This window comes from Psittacula echo, assembly GCF_963264785.1.
Source record: "Psittacula echo genome assembly, chromosome: 2".
Taxonomy (NCBI): Eukaryota; Metazoa; Chordata; class Aves; order Psittaciformes; family Psittacidae; genus Psittacula; species Psittacula echo.
Window position 1 is genome coordinate 70,384,894 of NC_137737.1, and position 27,165 is coordinate 70,412,058.

Sequence of the window (27,165 nt, forward strand, 5' to 3'; positions counted from 1 at the left end):
ACGTAACTGATAATCCCTTACCCCATTCCTCATCCCACATCTCTCCTCCGTCAACTGTGTTTTGCTGCAAGAAGGGAGCATTCAGAAAGCCCTAAGAAGACAAAGGCAGAGCTGCTCTAACGTGATGAAAGCAGGCGACTCATTAAGTTGCCCCACAATTTCACTGTACGCCTCTGTCGGTACAAGTCTCTCCTGGTCTCGCTGCTACGAACCAGGCGAGATGTTCTCAGTTTGCTTCCCATGCTCTCCATGCAGCAAGGACACACACAAGCCCCATCACTTCAACAGCCTCCTCATCTCTGAATCCTATTCAAAACCACCATCCTGTGCTTGTTTTGGTTTAAAATAAGACCAAAAGAAACCCTCTATAAACTTGCTCCCAGTGACACTCTACTGAATTGAGCTTCCTGTCTTACACCTCATCTTAAAGCTTCACTTCATTTATGGCTGACCAAACACCACATAAGCATCTCCCTTCATTCGCTTGCCTTCTGGCATACAGTGAAATCTGGATGATTATTCTCTTGCAAGTACAGCCCTTGCATGGGGTCTGCATGTGAGCCCCAAGCACGCTACTTACCCACCTTTTAAAAACAAAGAGAGAAATGACCCCATTTAAAAATAAGCCACAGTTTCCAACTGTTAATTTACTTCCACTGATTTTGAAATCCATTTTTCTTGGACAATAGAGGGAGACCACAAGTCCAAAGCCATTGAATGACTTTGGACCATGATTAAGCACCACTTGGTGAAGTCAGTTATAAACACTAAGCTGTGCTATAAAGTGCACACGGTAACTATAACAATATAGGATCTGGGCTCCTTCCTTGCTGTCTAAAGCTGCTAGGGAAGACACAAAACATCTGACAGCAAAGCCAATTTCAACAGCATCTATCCCCAGCACCTCCCAGGAGATGCTGCCAACTCCACACCTCAGCTGCATCAATGTGCTCCTTCAGGGCCGTGCTGCCAGCCGGATCCAGGAACTGATTTCATGGATCCGCTGGTCCCTCCCCTTGTCCTTTTCATTTTTTTGGGCAGCTGGGTCAGCTATAGTTGTGCGGATGAACAGTTGGGAACAGGTTGAGCCAGTACTGCTGAGAAGTGCTTTGTGTTATCCAACCGTGGCCCAAGGCTCTGTCTGCCACGGGCAGGTCAAACCACTCTGACCAGCCCAGTGCTGGCTGCTAAGAACAACATCTACGTTCCACCAAAGTCCTACCCATCCTACGTGCCATGCCACGCCACCGCTCACTGGAGAGGCTTCAGAAACACTTGCCTCTTCACCCTGAAGATCAGCTGAGCTGTGCTGACCCCCCTCTGAATACAAAGAAAGTTTTCATTAGACCCAAGATGGATGGTTTTAGTTTCATTCTGCCGTGAAGATCGTCAGAGGTGAGCACTTTCAGAGATCCTTCTGCAGACTTTTGTTCTGTGAGAGGATCATGTTATAACATGAGTCTTCCTCTCTCACGCTGTAGCCATCTGTTGTCTGCATAGGCAGGATGAGCCCACGTGACACCCCAGATACCGTGGCTACAGCCCTGTGAAGTTACAGGCTGTTAACATGGTAACAAGACAACTTAGTTTCTTCATGATAGGCAAGATCAAATCACGTCGTAACACGTCCCCAGCACGGCTGGTTTCAATGCCAGACTAGTACTGAGACCTGTATTACTACATCTGAATCGCTGCAAGGAAACCTGCTGTATTAACAGAAGAAAGGATGAGATAGGCTGGGAAGACAGCAGTTTCCCAAACAAACTGGAGCTTGGAAATGTAACAGGAAAAGCCTTTGCGCACTTTCGTGCACTCTGATCAGCAGCTACCCTGAGGTTCAGAGTAACAATTCATTCGTGTCATTTTAGCACAGAGCCAACTTCTTGCTGCTTTTAGGTCTGTTACTTCAACAACTCTCCTGTGAAACCAACTCAAAGTGTCACAAAGGGACCCTTGTCATCTCTCCTGGAGGTGTGAATACCTTTACAGCAACAGCTCCCTTGTGCAAACACTTTTCAGGCAAGGGACATGCACCACCATCTGCTGAGCTTCCTTCTTGCCCCTATCCCATTTGGCCAGCAAATAAAAAACCTGACTGACTGCTCTCACCCTTGGTTTCGTGTCAGCTTGTCCTTTCTGACTAAATGCCACTTGCTGCCTACAACAAAGCCTGCGTGATCTGACGATCAATCTCCTTCACCGCTAAACTCTCAAAACAGAGGAGGCAATACAGTGGCAAGTAAGCTTCAATGCAGATGAATACAGGGTAGGACAGCTCTGGAAAAATAATCTAAAAAATGCTTATGTGATGCTGAATGTGGTACTGGCAGGTGCATTTAGGCAGGAGGTCTCGGAGCCATCGCTGATATCTCTCCAGGACCATTGGCGTGGCCTGCAGCAGTAGCCAAACTGAAGTCAAGAAAGACGGTACCATCAGCAACAGTACTGAAAGCAAGACCAAGGGTGTCTCCCTTCTCTGCTGTTTAGAGCCCTGGTGTGCCCCTATTTCAGGTGGTGTGTACGCTTCTGGTCTTCACGCCACAAGAACGAGACAGCAAAAGGCACACAGCAAACCCAACCCAAGTGATTGGGCAGCTGCCCTGCGAGAAGACACCAGAAAGGTTCAGGCTTCTCTTTTGAAGGAAGAACAGGGTGTTATGATTGAGGTTTACAAACCATGAAGGCATCTGAGAGGGCACACACACAGAATGGCAATTCACCAAATCCTGCAATACTGGAACTAAGGGAGAATCTCTGAAGATAGTAGGGGTCAGCTGTTCCTGACACAGCAGGTAGTAAACTTCTGAAGCTTGACGCCAGGTAAGGTTGGAGGCAGATAGCATCAGCAGATTCAGAAAGCCATTGGAGAGACTTGCAGACAGCAGGCCCATAAACGGGTAGTAAAGGGAGTAGGCAGGGATGTGCCCTTGAACATGCAGCCCTAATGCAGCAGTTGTGGATGCTGATAGAGCATTAAGAGGAACAGATCACAGGAAGCGGCCAGGCCCACATGCTCACCCTAAATAGCACATCCTACTGCTACCATGAAAGACACGAGTACTTGGCTGCATGTACCACTGCTCTAACACGACAGTGCACTTCTCATGTCCTTATGCTTTGTTTGTCTGAAGTGTTCAGTCTGATCAAACACAGCTTGGGCTTGCTATTCTGAACAGCTGGGGAAAACTGCATGTACCACTGAGACCCAGCATCCTCTTCCTCAGACTGGAGGATAAGCATGTTTCTCCTCAGGTAGCAGCTGGCAAGTCCAGCGTTGTGCAAATTCTGCTAGATTTGGCAGAAAAGACAACACCACACTTTTGAGAGGGGAAGGGCTTCTGGCCTGACACAGGAAGAAAGTATGACTACCTGTCCTTGTAATGTGAAGTAAGAAACTCCTTTTCCCCTTTACTGCTTAGTGACCAACTACAACATCCTGACTGCAAGCTCAACAGCAGGCTCTCTCCTGAGAAGTCTATCACCCATGTGAATCTGACGCAATTTCCATCAAAGCCATGGGGCATCTTTTCATTGACTTCAGTGGAACCAAGCCCCGCATGTCGAATAAGAAATCAATTACTTCAATTACTTCCACACAGGAGAAGGCTTTTCACATCTGTAATTCATTTAAATGACTAGAACAAGGGAACTGACTGAGCACAGGAAGAGTTGAAAGAAAAGCCAGGATCATGCAGTGCAATGAGGAAAGCAGTCCTGCAAGACATCTTTGTGATGAACACAGAGATTATGAGGACAGCTACATGTAAAAGGAGGTCAGTGCTTTTCACACCTTCCATCTCACACTCAAAACCTCTGAGCAGCCCCCCACATGCACCCACACGTGTGCACACACCTCCTTGCACACCCTCTCCCAGCCAGCAGCCACTTTGATACACCACAGTGTTTCTCACTTTAATCTTCCACAAGCTGGCTCTGTTCTAATTAAAATCTCAACCCATACGAGGGATTCCCCGCATCTCACAGACACCTCAGGTGCTGTTTCTTTCTCTTAATTTTCTTCCACCGCCAGTAGAACTTTTTAGAAGCATTAAGGCACTGCTTTTTGCAGGCTTTCAAGTCACCCTTTTTTTTTAGTTGCCTGCTAAGTCAACCATAAATTTATGGTTACAAACACCACCACTTTCTGCACTTTTATTTGGCTACATTCACAATGCAAATACAAAACAGAACTTCAAAGTTGAGCAGAAATCCTTTTGCTTCATGATAGCCCAATTCCTTTCCACATTTCTTTTCAAGCATGCAATGACAGGATTAGCTGGGGATTAATTACTTGAAACTCAACCTGCACCTCACGTCACAATTTTCTCATATTTTCAGCCTTTAAAACTTTTCTATCAACCAAGTATTTGTCATACAGACCAATACTTAGAACAGATAAGATATCCTTTACACACAAACGTCCGAATTGGAAGTTTCAAAACACAAAAATCCTGCTTACCATGCAAACTCCAATCCTCCCACCCCAAGTTGCAGTCTTATTCCCAAAGGAGGCGAGACTGCTTTCCAAAAATCTCACCTTTAAAGGCACAAAAAAAAGATAATTCTCTGCTTCCTGTATTGTCCCTTAAAGGCAACTGCTCTTCTGATAAATTATACTTGCTCACTGGAGGGTAACCAGAACAGTCAGTTCTTGATTTTTTAGTAGCTTCTTCTGTAAGAACGGTCATGGGCTGGATTAGAATACATCTGTGCCTAGATATTGACTCAGAACCAACTGTAAAATTCAGTTAGCATAGCAGGACTAGTCTAGGCTGGGCACTTCATGGAAGACAGTCATTGAAAGGGAGGCTTTTTCAATGTAAAAAGTGATCTAAATCACGGCATGGAAAAAGATCATCCCTTAATTCAGATATCACCTGCCACTGTTTTCCTAGTGGAAATACATTTTTGCCATGGTAAGGACAAATGCTGCAAAGTTGTCTACCATTTCACTTTGATTTATGCCATAAAAGCAAAGAATAAAAATGCCTCCAGTCCCTTTTTGTTATGACTTATGTTCTCCAATCAACTGGAAACATTCAGGTTCATGGGCTGCTATAATTGCATTCTATTTATTTATTACTTTATTTTGTTTATAGATCTTTTCTTGTCCATTCATGTCTGTTGTAACTGCAAAACAGAACAAAAACAAACAACAAAAAAAATCATCCTCTGCCACTTTCTACACAAAATAAACTTGAGCCAAATATGTATCACTCTGAAAATATCCTTAAGCGACCCTTTGCAGATTTAGGTTGCCTGTAACAAACTAATGGTAAAAAAAAGATGATTTTTAAAATTTTATATTGAACCTGTTCTGATGCACATGCCATAAAAGGAGCAAAATTAACTGCACCACCTGCAGGGCACATTTTACTTGATGCTCTGAGAATGAGTAAAGTCAAGAGCAGGAGGCAAGAGCAAAAAAGAAAGGCAAACCAAGCTGAACATAGAAGAGTAAATTAAGCAATAAAGCCATCAAGAGAAAGAAAGCATTACAAGCAAGTGTTCAAGCATGTTCAAACAAAACACAGGTACTGTGCTAAACGCCGTATAAATCCAAGCCATGCAAAATTCCCAGTGCCCCACTTGTGAGCTCTGCATTAAAATAAAAACCAGTGAGGAAAGTGTGTGCTTCTTCAGCGAAATGTTTTTGAACTAAAATATACACAGTGGTGTTGAGGCAAGAATAAGCAGGGTGAAAGCTTTCACAAGAGTGCCTTCTGGTTGTGCAAAAGACGTGGACTACCAGTAGCATGTGTGTTTTTGCAGTTTCACAGAAGGCAAATATGACCTTGACACTGCTTGGAAGGAGTCTACCATGTCAAAACTGACTGGTAATACATAGATATTACTTAAATGCTCAAAAATAAATAACTTTTCCTCAACCATGCTCACTCATTATTAGCTTAGGCCACTTACATAGATTACTCCAACTTCCTTACAAACGGATAGAGGAGAGCTAGTTGTCACTTTTTTGCTCAAATGACCGCCTTTTTTTTTTATAACAGAATACTACATAAATCTAGGAGCACGGACCAACTTGTCTGCAGTGATTCCCTATGGAGCAGACACCAAACACATGCATTCTTTAAGCAGATCACCAGGACTCTCATCTATCCCACCCACATCAGCCTCTTGGCCCCTTCTCTCCCCAGGTCAAGGGAGCAGCTATCAAGCCCAGACAACAAAGTCCTCCTTTTCTCTTTACAATAATATTAGTGAATAGAATTTTTAATTAACTCCTCTGAAATAACAGAGCTATCTAACAAGTCACTGCCTGTGCAACAGGTGGGGACAGAAACGGTGCATTGCACTACGACACTGTAGATGTCTCCATCAGAAAAACAACTCGCCCACCCTGAACACAAGCCCAACAAATTGCTGCACGTATCCCACAGCTGCCAAACTCCTCCCATGCCACCAGCACCTGACACTCACCACGAAAACATAGGGCTCACTCCACCTGAATGTATTCTAGCGCTTGCTTTGGCATCACCTCCCTAAATCTCTGCATTCCCTGCTTACCTTTCCCTTCTTCCTTCCAGTAAGTCTCATCTACACTGCTGCCACAGTGGAGCTGCTGCAAACTCCCAGAGTTTAGAAACAGAGTGCTAGTGTCACCTGGAAGGAGATGCCAGTCAAAGCTTGCTGGGGGGTGGTCCTCCAACAAGTCTCCCTCAACACTGATCATGATTAGGAAAGAGCTCAGTATTATCATTGCCAGAACACACCAACCAGAATCTGATTATAGCCACTGCTGTAGTATCACCATAAATCTGTACCTGCACTGAGGATCCAGCCCTTGCTTTCCTTGTGGGGACTGCAGCACAGGCCTTCTGAAGGGACAGTGTCTCCTTCCAAGGCCAGTGGTCGTAGGGGAGACAAGTTTTACCAGTGTAACTCATGTCCGAATGCATTTTCCTGTATTCAGTAAGGGTTTACACCAGTGCTGCTACCCTTGGAAGTCTGCCATCAATAAGCAGGTCAAACCTCTTAAGTCTGGGAAAAGCCTCTCTATTGTTTTCTGTCTCATGAACAGTTCTTCAGTAACTATGTATTTGTTTTGGAGAGCAGGGTGTTAGAAAACAATTGATATGAATAAAGAGCCCTCCTTCACCATTGAAAGTAAACTGTATGCTTAATAAGATGAAATAACTTGGTCTCTGTGGGCCAGAAAACAATAGCCTCACTGTTGCACTGATACCTTGCAAGTTATGTCCTCGCGTCACCCAAGGCAAACTGTAATAGGGACTGCTCCACAGCTCAGATTGCCTTTAAACCTCTTAGCTAGCCTCTTTTACCTCTTCAGCAGGTTTCCCTCTTTAGCATAGACATGAATCAGTTGCTTCAGGAAACCTCCATACCTTCCAAAAAACAAAATTATGTTTTATGAGGCTGTGGTCAGGTCACCTATGTTTTTTACAAATATCCCCAGCTTCTATTCTTTACACCAGGAGTTGAGATTGGTAACAAAGTAAATAGTATCAACAACTGTGACTGACTTAAAAGGGAGCAACAGCAAGCAGAGCTTTGTCCTCCCTCTCTCTCCGAGCAGGATGAGAATCTACTAATTACTTTATTACAGTGTGGGTGGAAAAAGGAGTGAACTTCAAATCGGCACAGCATTCAACAAAGTATTTCCTTTACAGGGAAGAATGAGGAATAACCCCAAACCTAGTATAAATCTGCCTCCCAATTCCTCCTTTTGTTTACACTAGGGTTGAGGCTACTTACACAGTTGCACAGTATTAAACACTCCACACACATTCCTACGCTCTAGGGCATAAGCCCACCTTTAGTTGTCTAGCACTGAGAACAAACATTTCCTAGAGGCGAGCTACTATGTAATGATCAGGATCATGCTTCTTCCACCCTCCTTCTTTGATCTGTCAAATAAAAGCCACCACAATTAAAAAAAGAAAAAAGCTAAATACAGTATTATTTTATTTTCCTGCCATAATTCTGTACTTATTTACTCTCATTTTTATGGATTTTTTATCATTACTGATGCAGACAAGCAGCTGCTGGAAGCAGCCAAACAAACTGTGTAAAGTACAGTGAAATATTCAACACCCATGCTCACGTTCAAGATAAGACAGTCAGAACACTTGAAACCAGAGTCTTAGCAAACCCAGGTATGCCAAGTTATGCCACTGAAGTCAAATGGGTTTTTGCAGTTTAATTTGCCCTCTTGGTACTCAAAGGCACAGAGATTATTCCATTACTAAAAAATGTACCACCATCACTATAAAGCATAAGCTAGGGATTTCCAAAATAACCAAGAATACCATTCAGACATTAAAGAGAGGACAAGAAATGAACATCCCTCCATGAGGAGGGCCTTCCATAAGGAATACTCTCAGAGGCTTACAATCCACTGTGAGCACAAGGCGCTCTTACCTGTATGAGTGAGTATGTGCCGCTGTAGGGAATTTACCCATGGAAAGACTTGAGGACAGTAAGGACAGGGGATATTTTGCAGGCAGTCTGAGTAAGCATTCCTCTTCCCTCTCAGCAGCTTATCTTCAGCAGTTCCCTTCTCATCCTCATTTGTTCCATTTCTGCCGCTTTCTTCCTTGAAATTGTCAGTGGACTGCAGAAATGGGCTGAATTTATTAGCGTCTGTGGTAGCCAGCATCTTCTCTATGCTGGCAAATTCCCCACTTGACTCCAGATCCAGACCACTGCTAAATTTAGGCTTATTTTTCGTTCCTTTCTTTCTACCTCTTCTCTTAGTCAACACAGGTTCGGCAACGGGAGACGGCTCTGCATCACATGCCTGAGCCAGGTCACTGGGCAGGCTGGAGTCTCTCTGCACGGCGGTCACGATTGTCACTTTTGCTTTGGCGTTCCCTGATTTGTCACACCCAGTGGAGCTGCTCACTGCCTTGGGACCAGTGTCTTCAGCCTCCGTTTTCAGCAAAGCGGGAGCAGAAGACACAGATGAAATGATCTGTGCAATGGAAGCTAGCGGTGGCAGCTCTTTAGTTACTGGAGGCTTTGGCAAGAGAGGTGGAGGCAGTGGTTTAGGCCTCAAGGGTCTCAGCAAGGCAGAATTGCCAAGGAGAGCCGGGGAAATGATTGGGACAGTCAAATGCAATGAACCTTTCAGTGGCTGGGTATGTCTGACACCCCTGTTCTTTTCTGAGTTCCCACTGGCACCAAAAACCAAAGGACACTGCAGACAGTTGTAGGCTTTATCACTGTTCCCAGAAGCAGCTAGCTCTTGATTCCTAGCTTCATATGGGACATCATCTTTATCCTTCTTCAGGACTTTGGGGATGGACAGGTCAATGGGCTCCATGGAACAGTCATAGAAGGACACGGGAGAAGAGCCAAACAGGTTCTCCTGCTTCACTTGCACAGCACTCAGGCTTCTGTTCTTCTGAGAGAAATCCAATGGCTCATCAAAATCCATTGGAAAGCTGCCTGCAGGTTCAAGTTTGATGGGAACATGAGATGATGTCCCAAGCAAGAAGCCATTCTGTGGCTCCAGGAAAGGCGTCATGGGCTTATGGTCCATGTAAGTGCTGTCCTCCAACAAAGAAGGGTCTGTCTGGCTTGCCTGGGCACTGCAGTCCACCGCTAAGATGTAATTCTCAATTTCCCTTTCTTGCACATGCAAGTGCTGCTTGAGGATATGGTGAATGCAGTTTCTCTTGGCCGAAAAGGCTGTGCCACACTCCTTGCATTCAAACGGCTTCTTCTTCTGGCAGCCGCTGTGCGTCCTCATGTGAATGCGGAGGGCTCGGTAATGCTTCAGGTCCTCACCGCACAGCTTGCACACAGTGTCTGGGGAGCAGAAGGCATCCACCATCTCTGCAGCATTGCTGGTGACATATTCAATGTTCTTTTCTATATCCTTCCTGGTCACTTTGAAGTGCTTCTTTCGCAGGTGCCTCTCACAATTGGCTTTCACTGTGAACGGGTAGTGGCAGATTTTACAGATGTAAGGCCTCTCCCCGCTGTGTGTCCGCAGGTGTCGGATCAGCGCTGCCTTGTCAGCTGCAATGTAGTCACAGATGTTGCATTGGTATGGGGAAATACCCAAGTGAGAACGGATGTGAGCTCTCAGGACACCAGAGAAGGCGAACACCTGGTCACAAAAACGGCAGGGGTACAAAACTTTCCTCATGGTTGGGGCTTTCTTGTTCGCTGCCCCTGCGATGATGGCTTTGAGGTCTCCTTCTGTGACCTCTTGCTTGATCTTGGCTTCCATACTCAGAGGCAGGAGAGCTTCGATGATGCTGTCCTGCTCCAGTTGTGTCTTCATCTCATGCTGAGTTAAAGGCTCTACTTTGGGTTGGAGGAGCAACTGCGAGGAAGGGCTCGATCTGGCTCCTGGCTGGGGTAGGTGAGAGTTGGAGGAGGACTCCACTGAGTTCTTGATCAGCCTCAGAGGGGGAGGTGGAAGGCTCGGGCTGATGCAGCCAGGGGAGGCTTGCTGGGCACTGATAAGAGGAGGAGGTGTAGAGGTTGCGACGACAGTTCGGGGCGTTACCAAAGGCTTTGGCTTCAGTGGTGGCATATGCTTGAAAATGGACTGCACAGGGACAGAAGGTGCCTTAGAAAGGGGAGGAAGACTGATTTGAGGAGGAGCAGAAGAAGCCATCTTCAAGATCTGCTGAATGTCTGCCAGCTCAATGGCAGACTCATTGGAGATGGGTTTTACCACAATACTGCTGTCAGGCTGAATGATAAAACCCTTCTGGAAAGGCTGCAGCGAGAGAAGCTTTATGTTTTCTTTTGTAGGGGGAAGGACTGAAAATGACCCTCCCATAGAGGCAGCTTCCAGAGGAGAGAGGCTGAGCAGACCGGTGCTGCCGGGTTCCTGAGGTAGGTTACTCTTCAGTGCTCTGAGCCGCATTTCTTGGACCTCATCTTGTGTATTGTCCTCCTGCTTGACAGGTTTGATGTCTTTGGTGTACTGTAGGCCCAAGGATGCCATGAAGGCTTTCTGGTCTGGGTTCTCACCGGGTGGGATCATGGACTGTTGCTTGTGCTTGTCTTTTCCCTGATCCAACACATGAGTTTCTGTGTGCAGTTTGAGCGCCGAAAGCATGGGGAATGCCTTGTTACACATCTCACAAATAAATCGATGGAAGTCACTGATGCACCTTCGCAAATTTGTTTCACACCAGACCTGCAAGACATGCAAAAATATTTAGAGTAGACATCTCAAACTGGAAAGGTACCACATGCTTCTGCAAAACAAAACCAGTTTACTGTCTCTTCCAGTGCCCAAGTTAAGGAGTTTAGAGCAGCCATCACCTACCTGGCATGGAGACATTCCTGCTCCACAGCCTTTAGTCACCTAAGTGGTGTACCTGACTTAGGGGCTGATCCTCCAGAAGTTTCTTTCTATAGAGGCAAACTCCTCCAGACAGTTATTCAGACTCTCAAATACTCTTCCACCCTTAACTTCCCCTCCAGGAACCTCTCTCGCTTCTCTGACAGGACAGGAGCCTCAGTGGACTAAACAGCAAACTTCATTGAGACTACCTCCTTTAGTCTTAGTACTACAAAGAAACTAGGAGGATTAAAAAAAAGGCATCCAAGAAGGCAAAATAACATAAACCAACCAAAACAATAACACCTTAAAACAAATCAATGAAACAAAGAGCCCAAAGTGGAAAGGCTTTTGGCTACTGAAGTCTAATCATATTTATTCTCCAAAGGAAGGCAGGCTCACAAATGGATTTTATACCTGTCGCTAAAAACAATCATGAATCCAAATGCTGCATTTAAATGCTACCCACATAGCTCACATGTTGCAGAGGTTCCACATCAAAGAGGAACACAAGTGATAAATTTAGAGGGCTGGAAAGATCTTTATATACTCTACACACTTTTTTCTGATACTTCATAGGTCTTGCCTCACAATGCAAGCAAAATTGTTACAAAAGGAAAGTCACAACATTTAAAACCCTTAATAATGTTAAATGTCTGCCACTAATTACAAAAGAAATAAACCCAAGTTGTTTAAAAAGTTATCTCTTGTCCTGATTTAGTAACTTTTACACCAAAACTCTACTTGAGAATTACCTACCAAATTTCAGGTCTAACAGCTTTAAGCCACAAAAACTGGAAATCAGTGCTTTAATCCAAGTAGAATAAGAAAAGTGCAGTCGCTGAATAAGCATGGTCCTGCTGGGCTGTGCTGTTGATTTATTTCTTTGGGTTTCTTAAACAGATACACAGCTTCATCAAGACCAAAACTAAGGCAGGCAAGGTGTGATAGAGAGAGGAATAACACTATCCAATAGAAAGCTTTATGGCTGTCACACAAATATTTGCAGACTACCTCCCTGCCTTTCCCCAGCCACTGGCCCTCAAACATGCAGTATGTTCAGACCCCACATAAGGAACATAGTGGAAAGGTGCCTGGGAGTGTTTCGTGAAGAAATCACTGAAGATGTCTCCATTTAGTAAGTAAGGTGATTTTCTGAAGCTTTTCATGATAAAAATCTTTCACACCACAACTACACCCTTTTTACATGAAATTAAATAAATAATGTTTTCCTTACCATGTATCTTCCCTACTTATTTTAGATGTGGGATGGTTTTGGGAAGGACAAATAATGGGCATGCTGGAAGGGGCAAGGACTTCAAAACACCAAAGTTTTCGTTTAAAATATTTTTACATATCCTTACACCAACAGTTATCCACTGGAATGCTGAAAAAAAACCCACCCCAATCCCAATATTCTTTAGATTAAAAAGTAGAAAAGAAAAGCATAAAGCATTTGAAGCCTGCATGGATAGTGGTAATGTGCTTTCCACAAAATATTCTACACCCCATCTCTTTCTCATCAAGGACACATCTTTCAATGAATTCAGAAGATACATGCTGTTATCAGCTGTTACCTTAAGCTATGAAGAACAGAAAGTACCTGAGAAATGCGGGGGAACTTCCTACAGGAGAAATCCGTGAATCCCAAGTCATGGAAGCCTGCTGGAATCGAAGGGTTGTTCTGAATGAAAGGCTTTCCCATAGGATCTCTGGGAAGCTGCTTGTGGATAACTGCATTATGGCGCAGTAAGCCGCGATGAGTACGAAACGTAATACAACAGATGTCACACCTGGAAAGGAAAGGAATAAAACAGAAATGCCTTACTGACTGCTACAAGCTTAACAACTAGCATTCTTGCATTAGAACAGCCTTCTTCCTCTTACCCCATGATACCAAGAACCTGCTAAATGCAAAACAAAGCCACAGCACGTCAAAAACTTATGACCACAGAAAGGCCATTTTAATCACAGTCACTTTCTACCAGTTTCTGGCCATTAAGCTCACTAGAAGTTTAAAGGATATAGCACATGAGATCCAAGCGTCCCATGTGGGCAGACAGCAAAGTGGCAGCTGAGACCACTGCCTTCTGAGAATCTTCTCATAGTCCAACACAAAATATTTCAATAGCTTTACACCATTTCATTTTTACTGAAAAGTGTTATTAAAAGACATTTTTAAAAAATCACTGACAAAGAGGGCCTAAATCACACCTAAGTAGCAAGCTGCTGCTAATGAATAAACAGCACCTTCTTTTTCACTACTGCACACCGCTGAAACACGTATGAATTTCCTCTGCATTGCCTTTTCCATTAGTTTTCACTGATTTTTCTCAAAGCTGTTATGAGAAATACACTGTTTTAAAAGGAAAACTAGTGCTGCTTGAAGGGGAAAAGGGTCAGAGGAGAAAGACCTGAAATATGTTCAGTACTTCTGCACTCATACATTCCCTTAACAGTCACAGTGCCCCAAAGAAAAAGGCAGATGCATCGTTTTTTCTTACTGACACTTTATTGCTATGATTTCTTGTTTCTCCTAACTTCTCAAATCCCAAATTCAGTTAAACAGAAGTTTCCCACATAAAGTAAATTTGCATTAAAAAATCAAAAATACAGAAAATGCAGTTATGCTGCAGGCAATAAACACTATTCAGCAATATTTGGCCAACACGTCAACAAACAAGCCTACTGCCTTTTAAATATCTGGGATTTGAGCTCTGCAGCATGACAGGTCATATCCCCTCTGCACTCAACAAGTGACACGCAGTTTCACTCAACACAGCTCCTTGCGGTTACAGCTCCAGTTCACAATCAAAGCATGAGTTTCAGAGACGCAAACACGAGTGAATATGAAGCAGTTGGATTTTGTCAGTAAGAATATTATATTCACTAGGAGTTTTTCACGTCTCCCCTGCCTTAGTTCTCCCCATACTGTCTTCACCCTCCACATCAAGGAAAAGGACATGTGCCTACTCATTAAAAAAACATCCTGCAATTAGAAATGACTCCTGACAAAATCCTGAAACCACCCCCTCCCTGTCCTGTCCCTAACAAACTCCCATTGTTGTTCTTTTTATCACTACATAAACTTCCACAGACCTTTTTTATTCCCTGAAAATGAAAGAGATAACCAAGTCACCAACAAAGCAACTGGACTCAGAGTGGTGAAAGAAGCAAGTGTGAAGTATATGTAACATGGCCTTCATTATCACAGTACCCAGAAGGCTGGGACATAAATATTATGCAATGCAGGTTTAATATCTCCCGTCTTTTCTCCCCTGTCAATTCACTTGCATCCTACCTTTATAATTATTGCCAGCATAATCCCTGCATTCCATTAAATACCGAACCAATGTCACAGAATCACAGAATCCCGAGGGTTGGAAGGGACCTCAAAAGATCATCTAGTCCAACCCCCCTGCAAGAGCAGGGTAACCTAGAGTACATCACACAGGAACTTGTCCAGCCGGGCCTTGAGTATCTCCAACGTAGGAGACTCCACAGCCCCCCTGGGCAACCTGTTCCAGTGCTCTGTCACTCTCACAGTAAAGAAGTTTTTCCTGATGTTCACATGGAACCTCTTATGCTCCAGTTTACACCCATTACCCCTTGTCCTGTCACTGGACATCACTGAGAAAAGCCTAGCTCCATCATCCTGACACTCACCCTTTACATATTTGTAAACATTGATGAGGTCACCAACGAAGCAAATGTTTACTTAAAGAGGTCTGCTAAATGTGACAACAATCTCTGGTGGGGTAGAGGGGGAATGCCAACACATAGCTCTCCCCCAGTGTCAAGATCTACGGCTCTCCTCCAGCTCGCTTGGCAGCACCTATTCCATGATGCAAGGCTTTAATCTTCAGTGAAAACAAAAAACACACAACCACCAAAACCACTGGAGAAGGAAGGCATTAAAGGGTTACAGCAGTCACCTGAAGAACTTGCAGACTAATGAAATAAATTGGTTTTTAAAGGTGATGAGAACGCCTTGCATGAAAGCAAGCTGTGCTTCTGGCTCCTGCGCCAAAGAAGCATCACTGGTGGCCTGTGGGGCCAGCTGTTCTGCAGAGGGACACAGACCCTCACCTTGGGGTATGCTGATGCAGCCCCAGAGTCCCTGATGTGCCTAGCTTTCCCTGTGCCAGCAACCCAATGCAGAAGCCATATCCCCTTGTGTGTGACAGGGGAGACACAGTTACCATTGATGGGACCACAGGGCTACTGGGAGAGCTGGCACCTGTCAGTTTGGGCCAAGCAGGAGTCAGTGCTCCTGGCCAAGCAACCCACCCCGGCAGGAAAGTGCACCTCATCCATCTTACACTCCTTCACCTCACAGACTTTTTAAGCACTGGTTTATTTAGGGCTCCCATCAAAAGCTGCACTTCAGAGTTAATCTTTCAGAGCAAAGACCCGTGTGAAAGTCCTTTGCAGTACACCTGTATCAACTACTATGCCTCAGGACAATAAAAATTTGCAATTTAAAATTGCTGTTTTCTATGCAAAGGGAACCGCACCCCCTTCCCCAAAACAGAAGCAGTATCTTGTACTAGTACTTTGTCTTTTACAATGCATAGAATTAAAAACCCCTCTATTTTTCTCTTTCTGCTTTAGTCTTCTCTTTTAGTTTCCTTGCTGTGAGTGAAGAAGCAGCAAGAAAAAGGAGAAGTCAGCAAAAGGATTAAGCTCTTTTTCCATTCTGTCAAAAAGAAGCTCCTGGCTGAAAAAAGGAAAAATCCAGATATATCACTCCTGTCATCTCAAGATGTAGGTGCTCTGCACTGCATCCTGGCTCACCACCTTCCCTTGGCATCACAGTTTACAGGATCACACAGATCTGAAGCACTGGAAGGAGCTGTGGATGCCTTCCCTTCCTCCATGGTCCAAGCACACCTGTATAGGCAGCCACAGCTTGGAGAGCTGGAATAAAAACAGCCTGAGAAACGTGTGGAGCAGCTTTTCTGGGGCAGGCTTTCCAGGCGAGCAGGCGGCCTGTCAGGCTACAGCAACAGTGCTGGCACCTTGCACCCACGTCACTCGCCAAGGACAAGGGAGGTCATTGTAAAGCTCTTCCTGATACTGATGGGTGCCATCATGTCGCTGGCTCAGGAGGTCTCTCAGGCTCTGCAGACCTCACTTGGGCTTGTCAGTCTTCGCTGCGGATGCAAGCTATTTAAAATACATGGAACATTTGCACAAGTGTATGTACATCATCTTTTTTTGTGTCCATGTCTGTGTGTGGTTTTGTTGCGTTCTCTCCCTCTCACCTTAAGTAGGAAGGCAGTCCGAGTTTCTCCCAAATGACATGGCTTAAACTTTGAATACAATTAGCAATACAGATGCAGTTATGAATGTGTATTACCTTCAAGAAAAACTTACAGGTACTAAACTTCAACACCTAAGTAGTCAAGGCAAGCATCATGCTGCACTGACTAAGGCTTGTGTTAATTTAAAACGGAATAAGCTGCCATGCCTACCAATGCACTAACTGGAGCATTTCTTTCTTTTTTAAGGAAGCCTAACCATTAATTTCTCTGTTTTGCCACCAGTACTATTTTCCATCTTTGGTAGTGTCAATGCCTTCAGTATCTTTAAATCTAAACCTACAGTCTAAGAAGGATAAGAGAGAGGAATCCTAGGTGATAGGGCCAGTTTTTCATATTGCTTCAACTGCTTTAAAAAATACAGAGTTAAGTAATAGTGGGAAGTTTGAAAAGTCCAGCATATCAAATAAAGTATCTGAAACATATGGCAATACTTTGCTCATGATGAACTTTAAAAAAACAAAACACCAAAGAACTCCCCCCCTCCTTACAAATTCACAAGTCTGCTCATGTATAGTGCCAAGTCAAACAGGGATGGTATGGACGCAGAGAACAGAGATGGGAACAGATTCTGACATTGTTAGCAGAACAGGCAGAGCAATGGCTCAACACCTGAGTGGAGATAAAAGCACTCTACTCGCAAGGTAAGTTTCCAGATGTAGCTAATAAAAGCTGCTGTGATGCATGTGATTGCTAGCCTTGGCCACAGTTTTCCATTTTTCTATAAATACGATTACAGAACAAAGATCAGAAAGCTGTTTGGTTCCAAGCACAGAGATTCAGTTGATTCTGGCAGATAAGGACACTTTAAAGTGAACTTCATTTTCAACTGCCTTTACATTTTGGAGTCAACTTCTATCTGCTCAATGCAAACTTTAGAGTTCTGACTTGCTAGCAGAAGTATACAAAGCAAGCAGGTGGGAAAACAGAAATGCTGAAACACAAAAACAGAGCTAAGATATAACTGCAGAATGACAGTGCAATGACCAGGCTGACCTTGGGGCTCAGGCCATGTATCATACCAGGAGAGTCTCTTTAATTATTACTACACCAGTGCACCTCTCAAAGTTTGGGTTTCTTTAATGCTGACAAGGTCTCTGTCTAAAACCACACCATTAAAAAGCTTTCTATTAAAGTAAGTATTCTTGAAATCTGTAATGCTACTTAAGATATAAAAGCATTTTAACAGGCATTAAGAAATAATCAATGCTTTGTGCAGCTTGTTAAGAAGCAAGCCAGGATTTGCTACACTTACAACAAGCAGCACCTTGCCTGTTGCAAGGAAAGTTTACATAAGCGATGCCTGCTGCCTTGCATTACACTCTTCACTGAGCTAATTCCAATTTGTCAACACTGGAAATGGCTTTTTTTCTTTAAGAAAAGGGAAGACATTTTAGGACGGAAATGCAGAGCCAAATTTAAAGCAAAATTAATCAGCCTTAATTTTAATTAAGGTTAACACAGTCAAACATTCAATCCTTCTAAATTTCATATTTCAGTAGTCAAGATGCAAATGCCAAATATTTATATCCATCATTCTGTTACCAAGAAATTAAACAAACACTTTGCTATGCATTACCCTGGACTGGCAGCGGAAAAGTGACATTTAGTATTCTTCTACTTATACTTTGGAAAACACGTAAGAGTAGACCAAAGCCTAAAGTTTTCACCCATGCAGCTCACTTACACTATGTTGCCCATGTTGTGGATGTCAACAAATAAGAACAATGTTAATTTTCTGTGCCTTATCTAAAATAAAAAGCTTGATACCATTTTGTTCCTTTCCTGTCTGTGCTCTTTAGCAACTGCCACAAACAAAAGCAAGGAAAACAAAACAAGAATGAAACACATCCTGAGACAGAAGTCATTAATACACAGTTACATTAAGTCAGCTAAAGTATAAAAGTCAGCTACGTATATAAATTTCTACCTTTGTTGTTATTCTTTCTGTCTCACATTATTGGCAGAATTAATGCAGCTCTCCTTAGGAGCAAAGAAAATCCTGTGCTGATCTAAAAATAATACAACTGGGCAAAAGAGAAAGATGGGCAATTTCCCTGCTGTTGACTCATGTTCGTACCAGGGATGGGAGCAGGCTCTCTGCCTCCACACCAGTAACACGTGCTGCAGAGGAGGCCGACAAGGAGGGGGAGATAGGGAAAGGACAGTTTTAAACATAAGGGCTTTCGTCACCTATGGAAGAAAAACTAGCTGGTTATAGACACATTCCCCTTCAGGAAAGGATTCCTTTGCTTCTCTCTCACTTTTTTGGGGGCAAGGCAAAGGGAGGGAGATGAGAGACAGCAAATTGGTTTCTGCTCCTGTGTAACCCCACCCAGGTCCAGATACTTATCTGCTTTTGGATGAAAAACCATTCCTGGCCTCCCCACCCAGAGCCCTGGGAAATAACATCCAACAGCTGCACTAATCTCTCCCACTTGCTTCAGATGAGTGATGGAAAAGCAGCAGTGCTGTGAACGTTGCTCCTGCCTGCCTCCCAGGGATCCCTGTGGGTCCTTCCTGCTGTCCTGCAATGACCGGTCCTGCCTCCTTTCCCTGCAGCATCACAGCGTGTCTCACCCCAAAGGACCTGCTACTCTCCCATCTCCATCTTGCCCAGTGTTATGGGTCTGTGCTGAAACCACTAGTGGCACAGCAGCACCAGGAACCAACTTCCTGGCAGGCTGGAGTCTCCCCTCCCATTTCCAGTGTGTGGGGGGATGGACACAGCTCACCAGAAGCTCAGCGCATGCTGCTTCACCTCCTCAGCAAAGGTGGGACTTGACTTTTAACTCTCCCTCCCTCCCCCTTCCCCACTGGCTGTGGGACTCTGTTACCAACGTGTTCTATCACTCCCTGTAATCCTCTCCCTTAAAGAAGTCACCCTTGAGTGCAGCAAAGGCTGAAACCACTGCACCAGCCCTTCTATTAATAGAGAGATGCACAATGCTATGTGAATTCCTACAGCTGCGCTGTGGTCCAGGCAAGAAAAGTATTGTGTAGGAGCCAGGACAGATCTGATATAAACCAGGGTGATGTGCTTCAGAAACTGGTCAGCATACAGCAGAGCCAGTGCCCATACTAGCATACCAGTTACACTTTGACTCCCACAGTCGGAGTAACTCTAGTGAAGTTAACTGCTATAAGATTTAATAAAAAGCCATCCTGTGCCATCTTTTTCTTTGTATATAAGCAAAGTAAAATCAGGAAAAGATTTCACTTCTTCCCAAAACTGTAATGAATTGCATGTACCAGCAATACTTCAACAGTGCCATATTTAAATACCTCTGCCCCAGTGGAACAGTAGCTCACTCTACCATTTACTTGAACAGAATTCTCATGCTACTAACAATAAATAAGGGGAAAATGGAGGATGGCCTGAAGACACTTGCACAAACAAGTATTTCATTTGCTCATAATTACTTTTTAATTTAGCCAATGACTTACGTGTCAAGAAATTGGCTGCACAGAATCCTGAAGCAAGAGCTGAAGATCAACTTAAGTAAAAATGAAGAGTTTAATAATTAGGGGAAAAATACCCGGGAAATAAAAAATCCTGACCTGTTCTCTATAGGTACCAAAATTGGAAGCTGCACAGCATCTAGAATAAAACTCACTATTTGTGCATACAAACTCAAGTGGACCTTCTGGTATTCTTTTAGGGTAAGAAAAGGAAAGCCCCTCCTGCCTTTCAGCACATCTTTCATATATGTAAGCCAAGTACTTGTGCAGTTTTAAAATGCACAATGGAGTGAGTAAAAAAAAGCCAAACCCTATGTGTTGACCACGTTAGAAAAGCAGTACCGATTTTCACAAGTAGAAACATATCTAGAGGTGCTTGTCTATCCTATAACCATCCATTGACGACAACAGGGATCACAAATAGGTACAGCCCAATCTGGAGCGAACACCCTCGCCCTTATCAACATTTGCAGGTAAGCTATGCTCAGCACGCAGACATGACTGCTAACACAGTAAGCAGCAGGCAACACTTTGAGAGAGCCTGCATACAAACAAACTCTGGTCACCAGGATCAGGCAGGCATGCTAACAACCTATTTTGGCACAATCCTCCTTCCCTCCTGGATTCCCTTTTACGAGATGCTTTCCTCTACAGCCAGCTTTGCATTTTACCCACTTTCTATTCTTGCAACTGAGCTAAGATATTCAACACCATGTGATACACCACAGTTTCACATGAGAGCATTACTCCCTGTGTCCATTCACTACCCGTTATTTTTACCCGGCTGCTCTGGATTCCCGGTTTCCTCACACAACGAGCTCCCTGATGTGAGCTGACCAATTCTAGGCCAGCATTGGACTCGTGCTGCTCTTCAGATATTTCCTATTCTTTTTCTGAACAGAAACTTCAGAAAGCACTTAAAATGCAGTTCTGGTTTGCTTTGGCAAGCCAGCATGCAGGTGCTCAACCCACTAATTTTACTTCTCCATTTGCTCAGTAAAAGGATGCATTCACCAGCTTGCTTGCATATCCTCTCCTCTGCCTTATCAACATCAAGAGTTGCATTGTACCACAGCCTATTTTTGGTGCTAGCATTTACTAGAGCTGGTCCATGAACCTCTATGCTAGAGTGCTCTCCATTCCTCTCTTGGTACTCAACAATCATGTAAGACACAGCCACCTCTGAATTATCCAGCTGCATTAAAAGAGTACAGTATTACGTATTTTGAAGTGCTAACAAAGAATGAGGCTTATCCACACGCTCACCAACAGCTGTGATAGAGATGGTGCATGAATACTACTTGTCATTCATGCTTCAAGTTGCTTCCAGTAGCAGAAGCGTCAACTACTAGGAAAAAAACTTCCTCTCCCCACCATTTTTGTCTCACAAGTAATATACGTTGCAAACACCATTTAGTTTTCAGCCATATTCACCCCTCTGAGTTTGCAATAAGAGGGTGTCACTAACACCCTCTTCCCACAAAAGGCTGACAATGCGTAGAAAGCAACATGCTTCACAAGAATTAAGTCAGCAGGATTATTCCCTACTATATAAGGAGAGAAAAGATAGAAAGTGTATTCCTGAAGCTGCTTAAGTAGGCATTGGAAGAAACACGAATGAAACTCAAGGGGCTTTTTCTGGTGTTTTTTTCTTTTACATCCTGTACCATGTACTTTAATTTTGTCACATTGCTGCTCCATACACAACTTACATCTTGTACTAGTCTTTTCTACTGGTGCTAATGATTGAAATCATCTCTGCACACTTTAAATTTCCATTCATTTATTTTCTTGGTCACTTTATCTCCCCAAAGCCTATGTGCAGAACTGTGCTGAAGAACAGTAACTGGGCAATAAACATGTACTGTTCTAAGTAGCTGGAATCATTTTGACTCAAACCCACTTCCTTTTGTCTTGACTTTAAAAGGCATCATGTGCATTCTATAATGATTTAAGATCATTACCCAGGGACACAGGCCTGGGGTGCCTTGCAGCATCCCACCAGCTGGCACCATGCACTGAAGAATGGGGATGTGCTAGCAAAGGGGAAAACCTGGTGACCAGTCTGACTGAATCAGAAGCTGCACTTCATACCTTATGAAACACTTTTTGCACAGAGTCCAGAACACCATTCCTAGAGCACTTAAGTTGTCCCCTCCCAGGTGTGAAGCCAGGTAACAACAAGACACAATGACATTTTCCACCTGGGACTGTTTTCAGAAACAAAAGCTCACAGTAGTTACCCTGGCAAAACCGGAGGCAAATGAAAACAGTCACCAGTGGTCAGGGCATCCTGACACATTCCATTCCAGGAACTGAGCTATTCTGTTGCTATGCCTGTTACTGATCTAACTGTTCAAAACAACAGCTTTCCATAGTGGCATTCAATCTCTAGCCAATTTGACTGTACAAGTTTCAGCAAAACTTGGGTCAGCTGTTTTGAAGAACAAGGTAGACTGTGAATGGCTTTTGATTTTCTTTGTTTGGAAGTTCTACAGAGGCATGTTACCCTGTGGCAAGAGAGCTGCTTTTGCTGTCCTTGTGAAAATATGCCTGGGATTTGGCAAGTTACAAAGCTTAATATATTATATCACTGTTTGGACATGCTCTGTAAAAGGTCAAAAAACTTAATCTGCCCTGAATCCATTCATGGCAACAGGCATCTACTGGTTCTGGTCACTAGGTCAGTTCAGTGACTGAGGCAGACAGTGTCTTTCACACTCTGCAGTGTCTATTTCTTCTTGTAAGAAGTCAGCAAAACCAAACCCCATAACCGAAGTTAATGCCACACTGAACCAAATGTCATTAAAAAGCCCCCATAACACTCATTAATTTCCAGGCTTTTCCCACGTTCAAATTGCACAACTATCCTTGCCAAGATCTAATGTTGAAACATGTCTCCAAGAAAGGAGGTAACTGCCACAATATCCCATCTCTCTCCTTCTCTCCTCAGGAAAATACACAGGCACAAGAGGCAGCATAAACATCCCACTGCTGCTGCAGGGAAGGAAAAATTAAACCACTCTTAGGTGCAGGTACAGAGCACTGTAAGAAGCATCCTGGAGGAGGAGAGGAAATATAAAGGGTATGCTCTGGTTACAGTGAACCCCAACAGAGGAGTTCTGTAGTGCATGTACTTTATTAAAAGCCACACATTTTACTTTAAGCCTGTTCCACTGTATTTGCCAAAGTAAGGCGGAGAAACCTCACATAGTGCCTCAAATCATTTCTCCCCAGGAAATCCTCCAGTCTCCTTTGCACTGCTGATGTTGCTCAGAGCTGTCTGTCAGCTGACCTTTACAAGCACATTACCATGTTTGACAGCAACCCTCCACCACAAAAGTTTCCAGAGAAGTTCCCCCACTCCTAGAGGTTTCTCATTTTCCCTATTGGCTGCAGAACGTTTCAGTGCTCTGCTAATTATATCAGCACTCAAGATACAAACTCACCAAAATAGACGGTGTCCTGAGGCCCCAGCTGCAGGGAAACAGGCATCTTCTTTAAATAATCCAGGTAGAGAGGGCAAAGGGGGTCAGAAAGCACCCCTGAGCCACCTCCCACTGCAGGCAACCCTTCAGGAACCAGCTCATGTCACTAATTAGGGTGCAGGTCCCAGGGCTTCAAAGGAACAGAGACTGACCAGGAGGGGTAATGTCGTGAAGGAGATGCAGTGCCACAGCCTACTGTCAGCAGCACAAAGGGCCCTATTATTGCTCGCAAGAGCAGGGCAGTTCTTACCGTAATTAGAAGACAAAGATGCACGATTTAGGATTTTACATAATCAAGAGATACTCTCCCAAGGGGGAGCCCCTCTCATACAATCAGTGGATTAAGTATTGTTTATTCTGCTGCAAGTAAACAATGAGGTGCTCCCTGCTCGGGGCTTTACATTAAAAAGCAGTACTGGGGAAGACAATGGAGGGTGTCTTTTCATCTGGCTTTTAACAGCTAACCCTGTGATTTAAAGTTGTTCATTTGACAGTATCTGGAAGGGTAATGACCCACCCTGTAAATTAGCTGCTCACATACTGATCATCGAACTGCCAGACAGCCTTACCTTTTCTGCTGCTTAGCAGAGGGGGGCTGGGACAGACAGACTCGGGTAGCTCTTGAGGGCAAGAGGCTGTATTTACACAACAGCACTACAATGGAAGGATTAAAGGACCACAAGGAAGCTAGGCAGAAGCTTCTGCCCACCCCAGCACATTGCTGCTGCTGCTGGGGATGCATTCCTAAAGGGAGGGAGGAAGGCTGGTATCACCACCAAGGTAATGCATGCTGGTGCACCACTCCAGAGATGATGTCCGTAATCGTTTCTATACTAACTAGTGGGAGAGCAAAAAGGAGTCAGACGTTTGCCCTGTGGTTTACAAAAAAAGGCATGGTTAGGGAGACTGCACATCACTTACATGATCACATGACAAAACAGTCTGTGCTGGGCTACTTAAAGCCGTAGCTCCAAACCAAGCACAGAAGTCCTGGTAAAGTGACTCTACTTTTACAACGCTGGCAATAAAAATAAACCAAGGGTGTTCTGCACCCTGTCCTTTGCTCGTAACACAGCTGCTAGGCTTGTCTGTTTGAACTTTGAGGAGAGTTCTTCCTCCTTGTCTTCTGCAATAAGGAAACACCAGGACTTGATGAATGCCTTCTAACACTTTGCAGTTTGCTCCCCTGCCACAAGCACACCCATACACACATACCTTCTGCTCTGACACTCTAGCAAAATCTTCCCTTTTCTTCATTTCTTTCACTCAAAAAACCAACCTTAAGCCTCACCAAGAGGAATCATTTCATTCACATGAACTCAGGACAAAATGGCATGCCATGTTCAGCGTTATCTTGTTGACTCCTACAGTCTTGCAGAACCCTGGGAACCAGAGGACTATAGCCTCTGCCTGCAAAGAGTTTTAACCCATTTCCTTTGGGATGAGTCACCTTAACAGCAGCCCAGACTGCTCTGCTTACCAGAGGATTTTCTGTTTGGTTGGGCCAAGCACACAGTGTCATTTGACTTGTCTAGACTAGGACAAAAGATGTGTTTTAAACCACACAGGCAGGGCAAGCTGTGTTTGAATATGTTAGCTGACCAGGGAGAACCACAGCTTCCTTGTTCTGTCCTATCTCCACTGACACATTCTAAATTACTAAAGCAAGTATTTGACAAAAAACCCTACCATAATCTAGACAAGTCCATGAAGACCAGCATCCCAGCACCACCCTTAACTGATGCCCACACAGCTTGACAATCACGGCTTTGACTTAGTGGCACATTTTAGTCTCTGTTGCTCAACCCAGTCAAGGCTAGCAAAATCCATTTCAGGAGAATATTATCCAAAACCAAGTCTCCTAATCCTAGAGAACAAGTTGCATGAAGAGGAACAGCATGTTTGCATAGCCATTGTGTCTTTCTGTATTGCCACAGCAGACTGCAAAGCTGCCATGCTAGAAGGGTATTCATTCTGTTAACTTTTATCCATCATTCGGAGCAAGAGAATCCACCTGTCCTCTCAGCTCCATGGCACAGAACTTTGCAAAGAGGTCATATCTTCATAGAAGCTTCAAAATGAGGCTAATGCCAGGGTAAGTCTAATATAGCAGTCGCTTTCTATAAAGTGTAAAGTGTATGGCAAAATTCTCTCTGACTCCCTTTTGTGGGGATTGCAGAGCTCTTGCCAGAGAACAATTGTTTCAGCTTTGCTCTATAATGAAAATTTACTTCAGAAACAGCAAATTCCATTTAATTCTCTACTATTTGCTGGACCAAGCTTAAAGAGCTTTCCAACTCCTGTTCCCAATAATTACAGCACTTACAATGACTTTAAAAAATGTTTTTACACGTATTTACCAAGGTTTTCTTAAAGAAGGAAAATTTAATAGAAGTAATCCCGTTTAACAGAACGGGATGGCTCTGCTCCATGCCATTCTGTTAAGAAGCTGCATTCAGGAGAGGGTGTTGGCACTTCAAGATGGCGAATTGTACACCCTTCTGAAAAAATCATTAGAGTGCAATGCCCCAAAATAAGCTTAAAACACTGGCAAGCTTCTGCAAATGGACAATATCCTCTTCTGAAACAGCAGCCTTCCTACATGCGTAAACCAGACCTGGGATATCTTTTATATCTTCATGTATCTGGCTCTACATTTTTCTACGATAAAAAACAGGAAATAAAAAAGTATCAGGAGTCCCAGAGGCAATTACTTGAACTAAAACACAACAGCCAAGCACCTTCCCAAGCAATTAATAACTAATTTTTCCTTGTTAAAAGAAGCTGATTAAAGCCAAAATCCACACCATTCCCTAACCTCAACAGGCAGAAAAGCATAACACATTTTATTGGAAGTCTGGAACCAGAAACTCATCTATCTTCACTTGCTCCCACAACGGACAACAAAACCTTTATATCCAGCTGCTGCCTTCTCCCCAGAGTAATCTCAGAGGTTGGTACCTGAATACTTTTATCAAGTTTTGCTTCATGTTTTAAGCATCTTTAGTTTAACTTGTGAAAATTCTGCCATGTTGGCATTCTGCGATTTTATGAAACATCAGCAATGGGTTTGGAGGGGAGGAAGGGATGCTTTAATTTCTTCTAAAAACATTCCCAGCTATTAACTGGCAAGATTTCCCGTACTTGCAAAAAAAATAACAAAACCAAGCCCTACAGCACCCTGGTGACACAAGATGAGGCAGAACCATTTATAAATCTGTACAAAGTCAGGAAGGGAACAGAGGGGTAAATGGCTCCTGCCCCTCCCCAGCAGGCTCTCTCAGGCCACCAGGTGACCAGAAACACTCTCAGGACTATTTCTTACCTCAGAGAATTATCTGGATGTGTCTCCATGTGGGACTCCAGCCCATACTTGCAAAAAAAGTCTTTGAAACACACTGGACAATGATAAACTTCCTCCTCAGCCTTCTTATCCCCTTCACAGGAGTGACCATCCTCGACAACCTTCAGAGAGAGGGGAAAAAAACCTCACTAGACCAAATTCTAAGCAACAAACCAAACATAAAATCCATTTGAAGTCTTTCTTTTAAAAACAAAGTAGCAGGCTTCAACCATAACTTTGCTGCAGGCGACCAGA

General features: G+C 43.8%; 1 protein-coding gene across 11 annotated transcripts in view; it reads right to left on the reverse strand.

Moving 5' to 3' along the window:
• Nucleotides 1–27,165, reverse strand: part of RREB1 (ras responsive element binding protein 1) — a 124,195-nt gene that overhangs the window by 14,161 nt on the left and 82,869 nt on the right. For all 11 annotated transcript variants that reach the window (XM_080639579.1, XM_080639575.1, XM_080639581.1 and 8 more), the window contains 3 exons: nt 26,893–27,032; nt 12,897–13,086; nt 8,404–11,146 (listed from right to left, as the gene is read on the reverse strand). In XM_080639579.1, the coding sequence (XP_080495705.1) occupies nt 8,404–11,146; nt 12,897–13,086; nt 26,893–27,032 (3,073 nt within the window). The remainder of the gene's footprint in view (nt 1–8,403; nt 11,147–12,896; nt 13,087–26,892; nt 27,033–27,165) is intronic.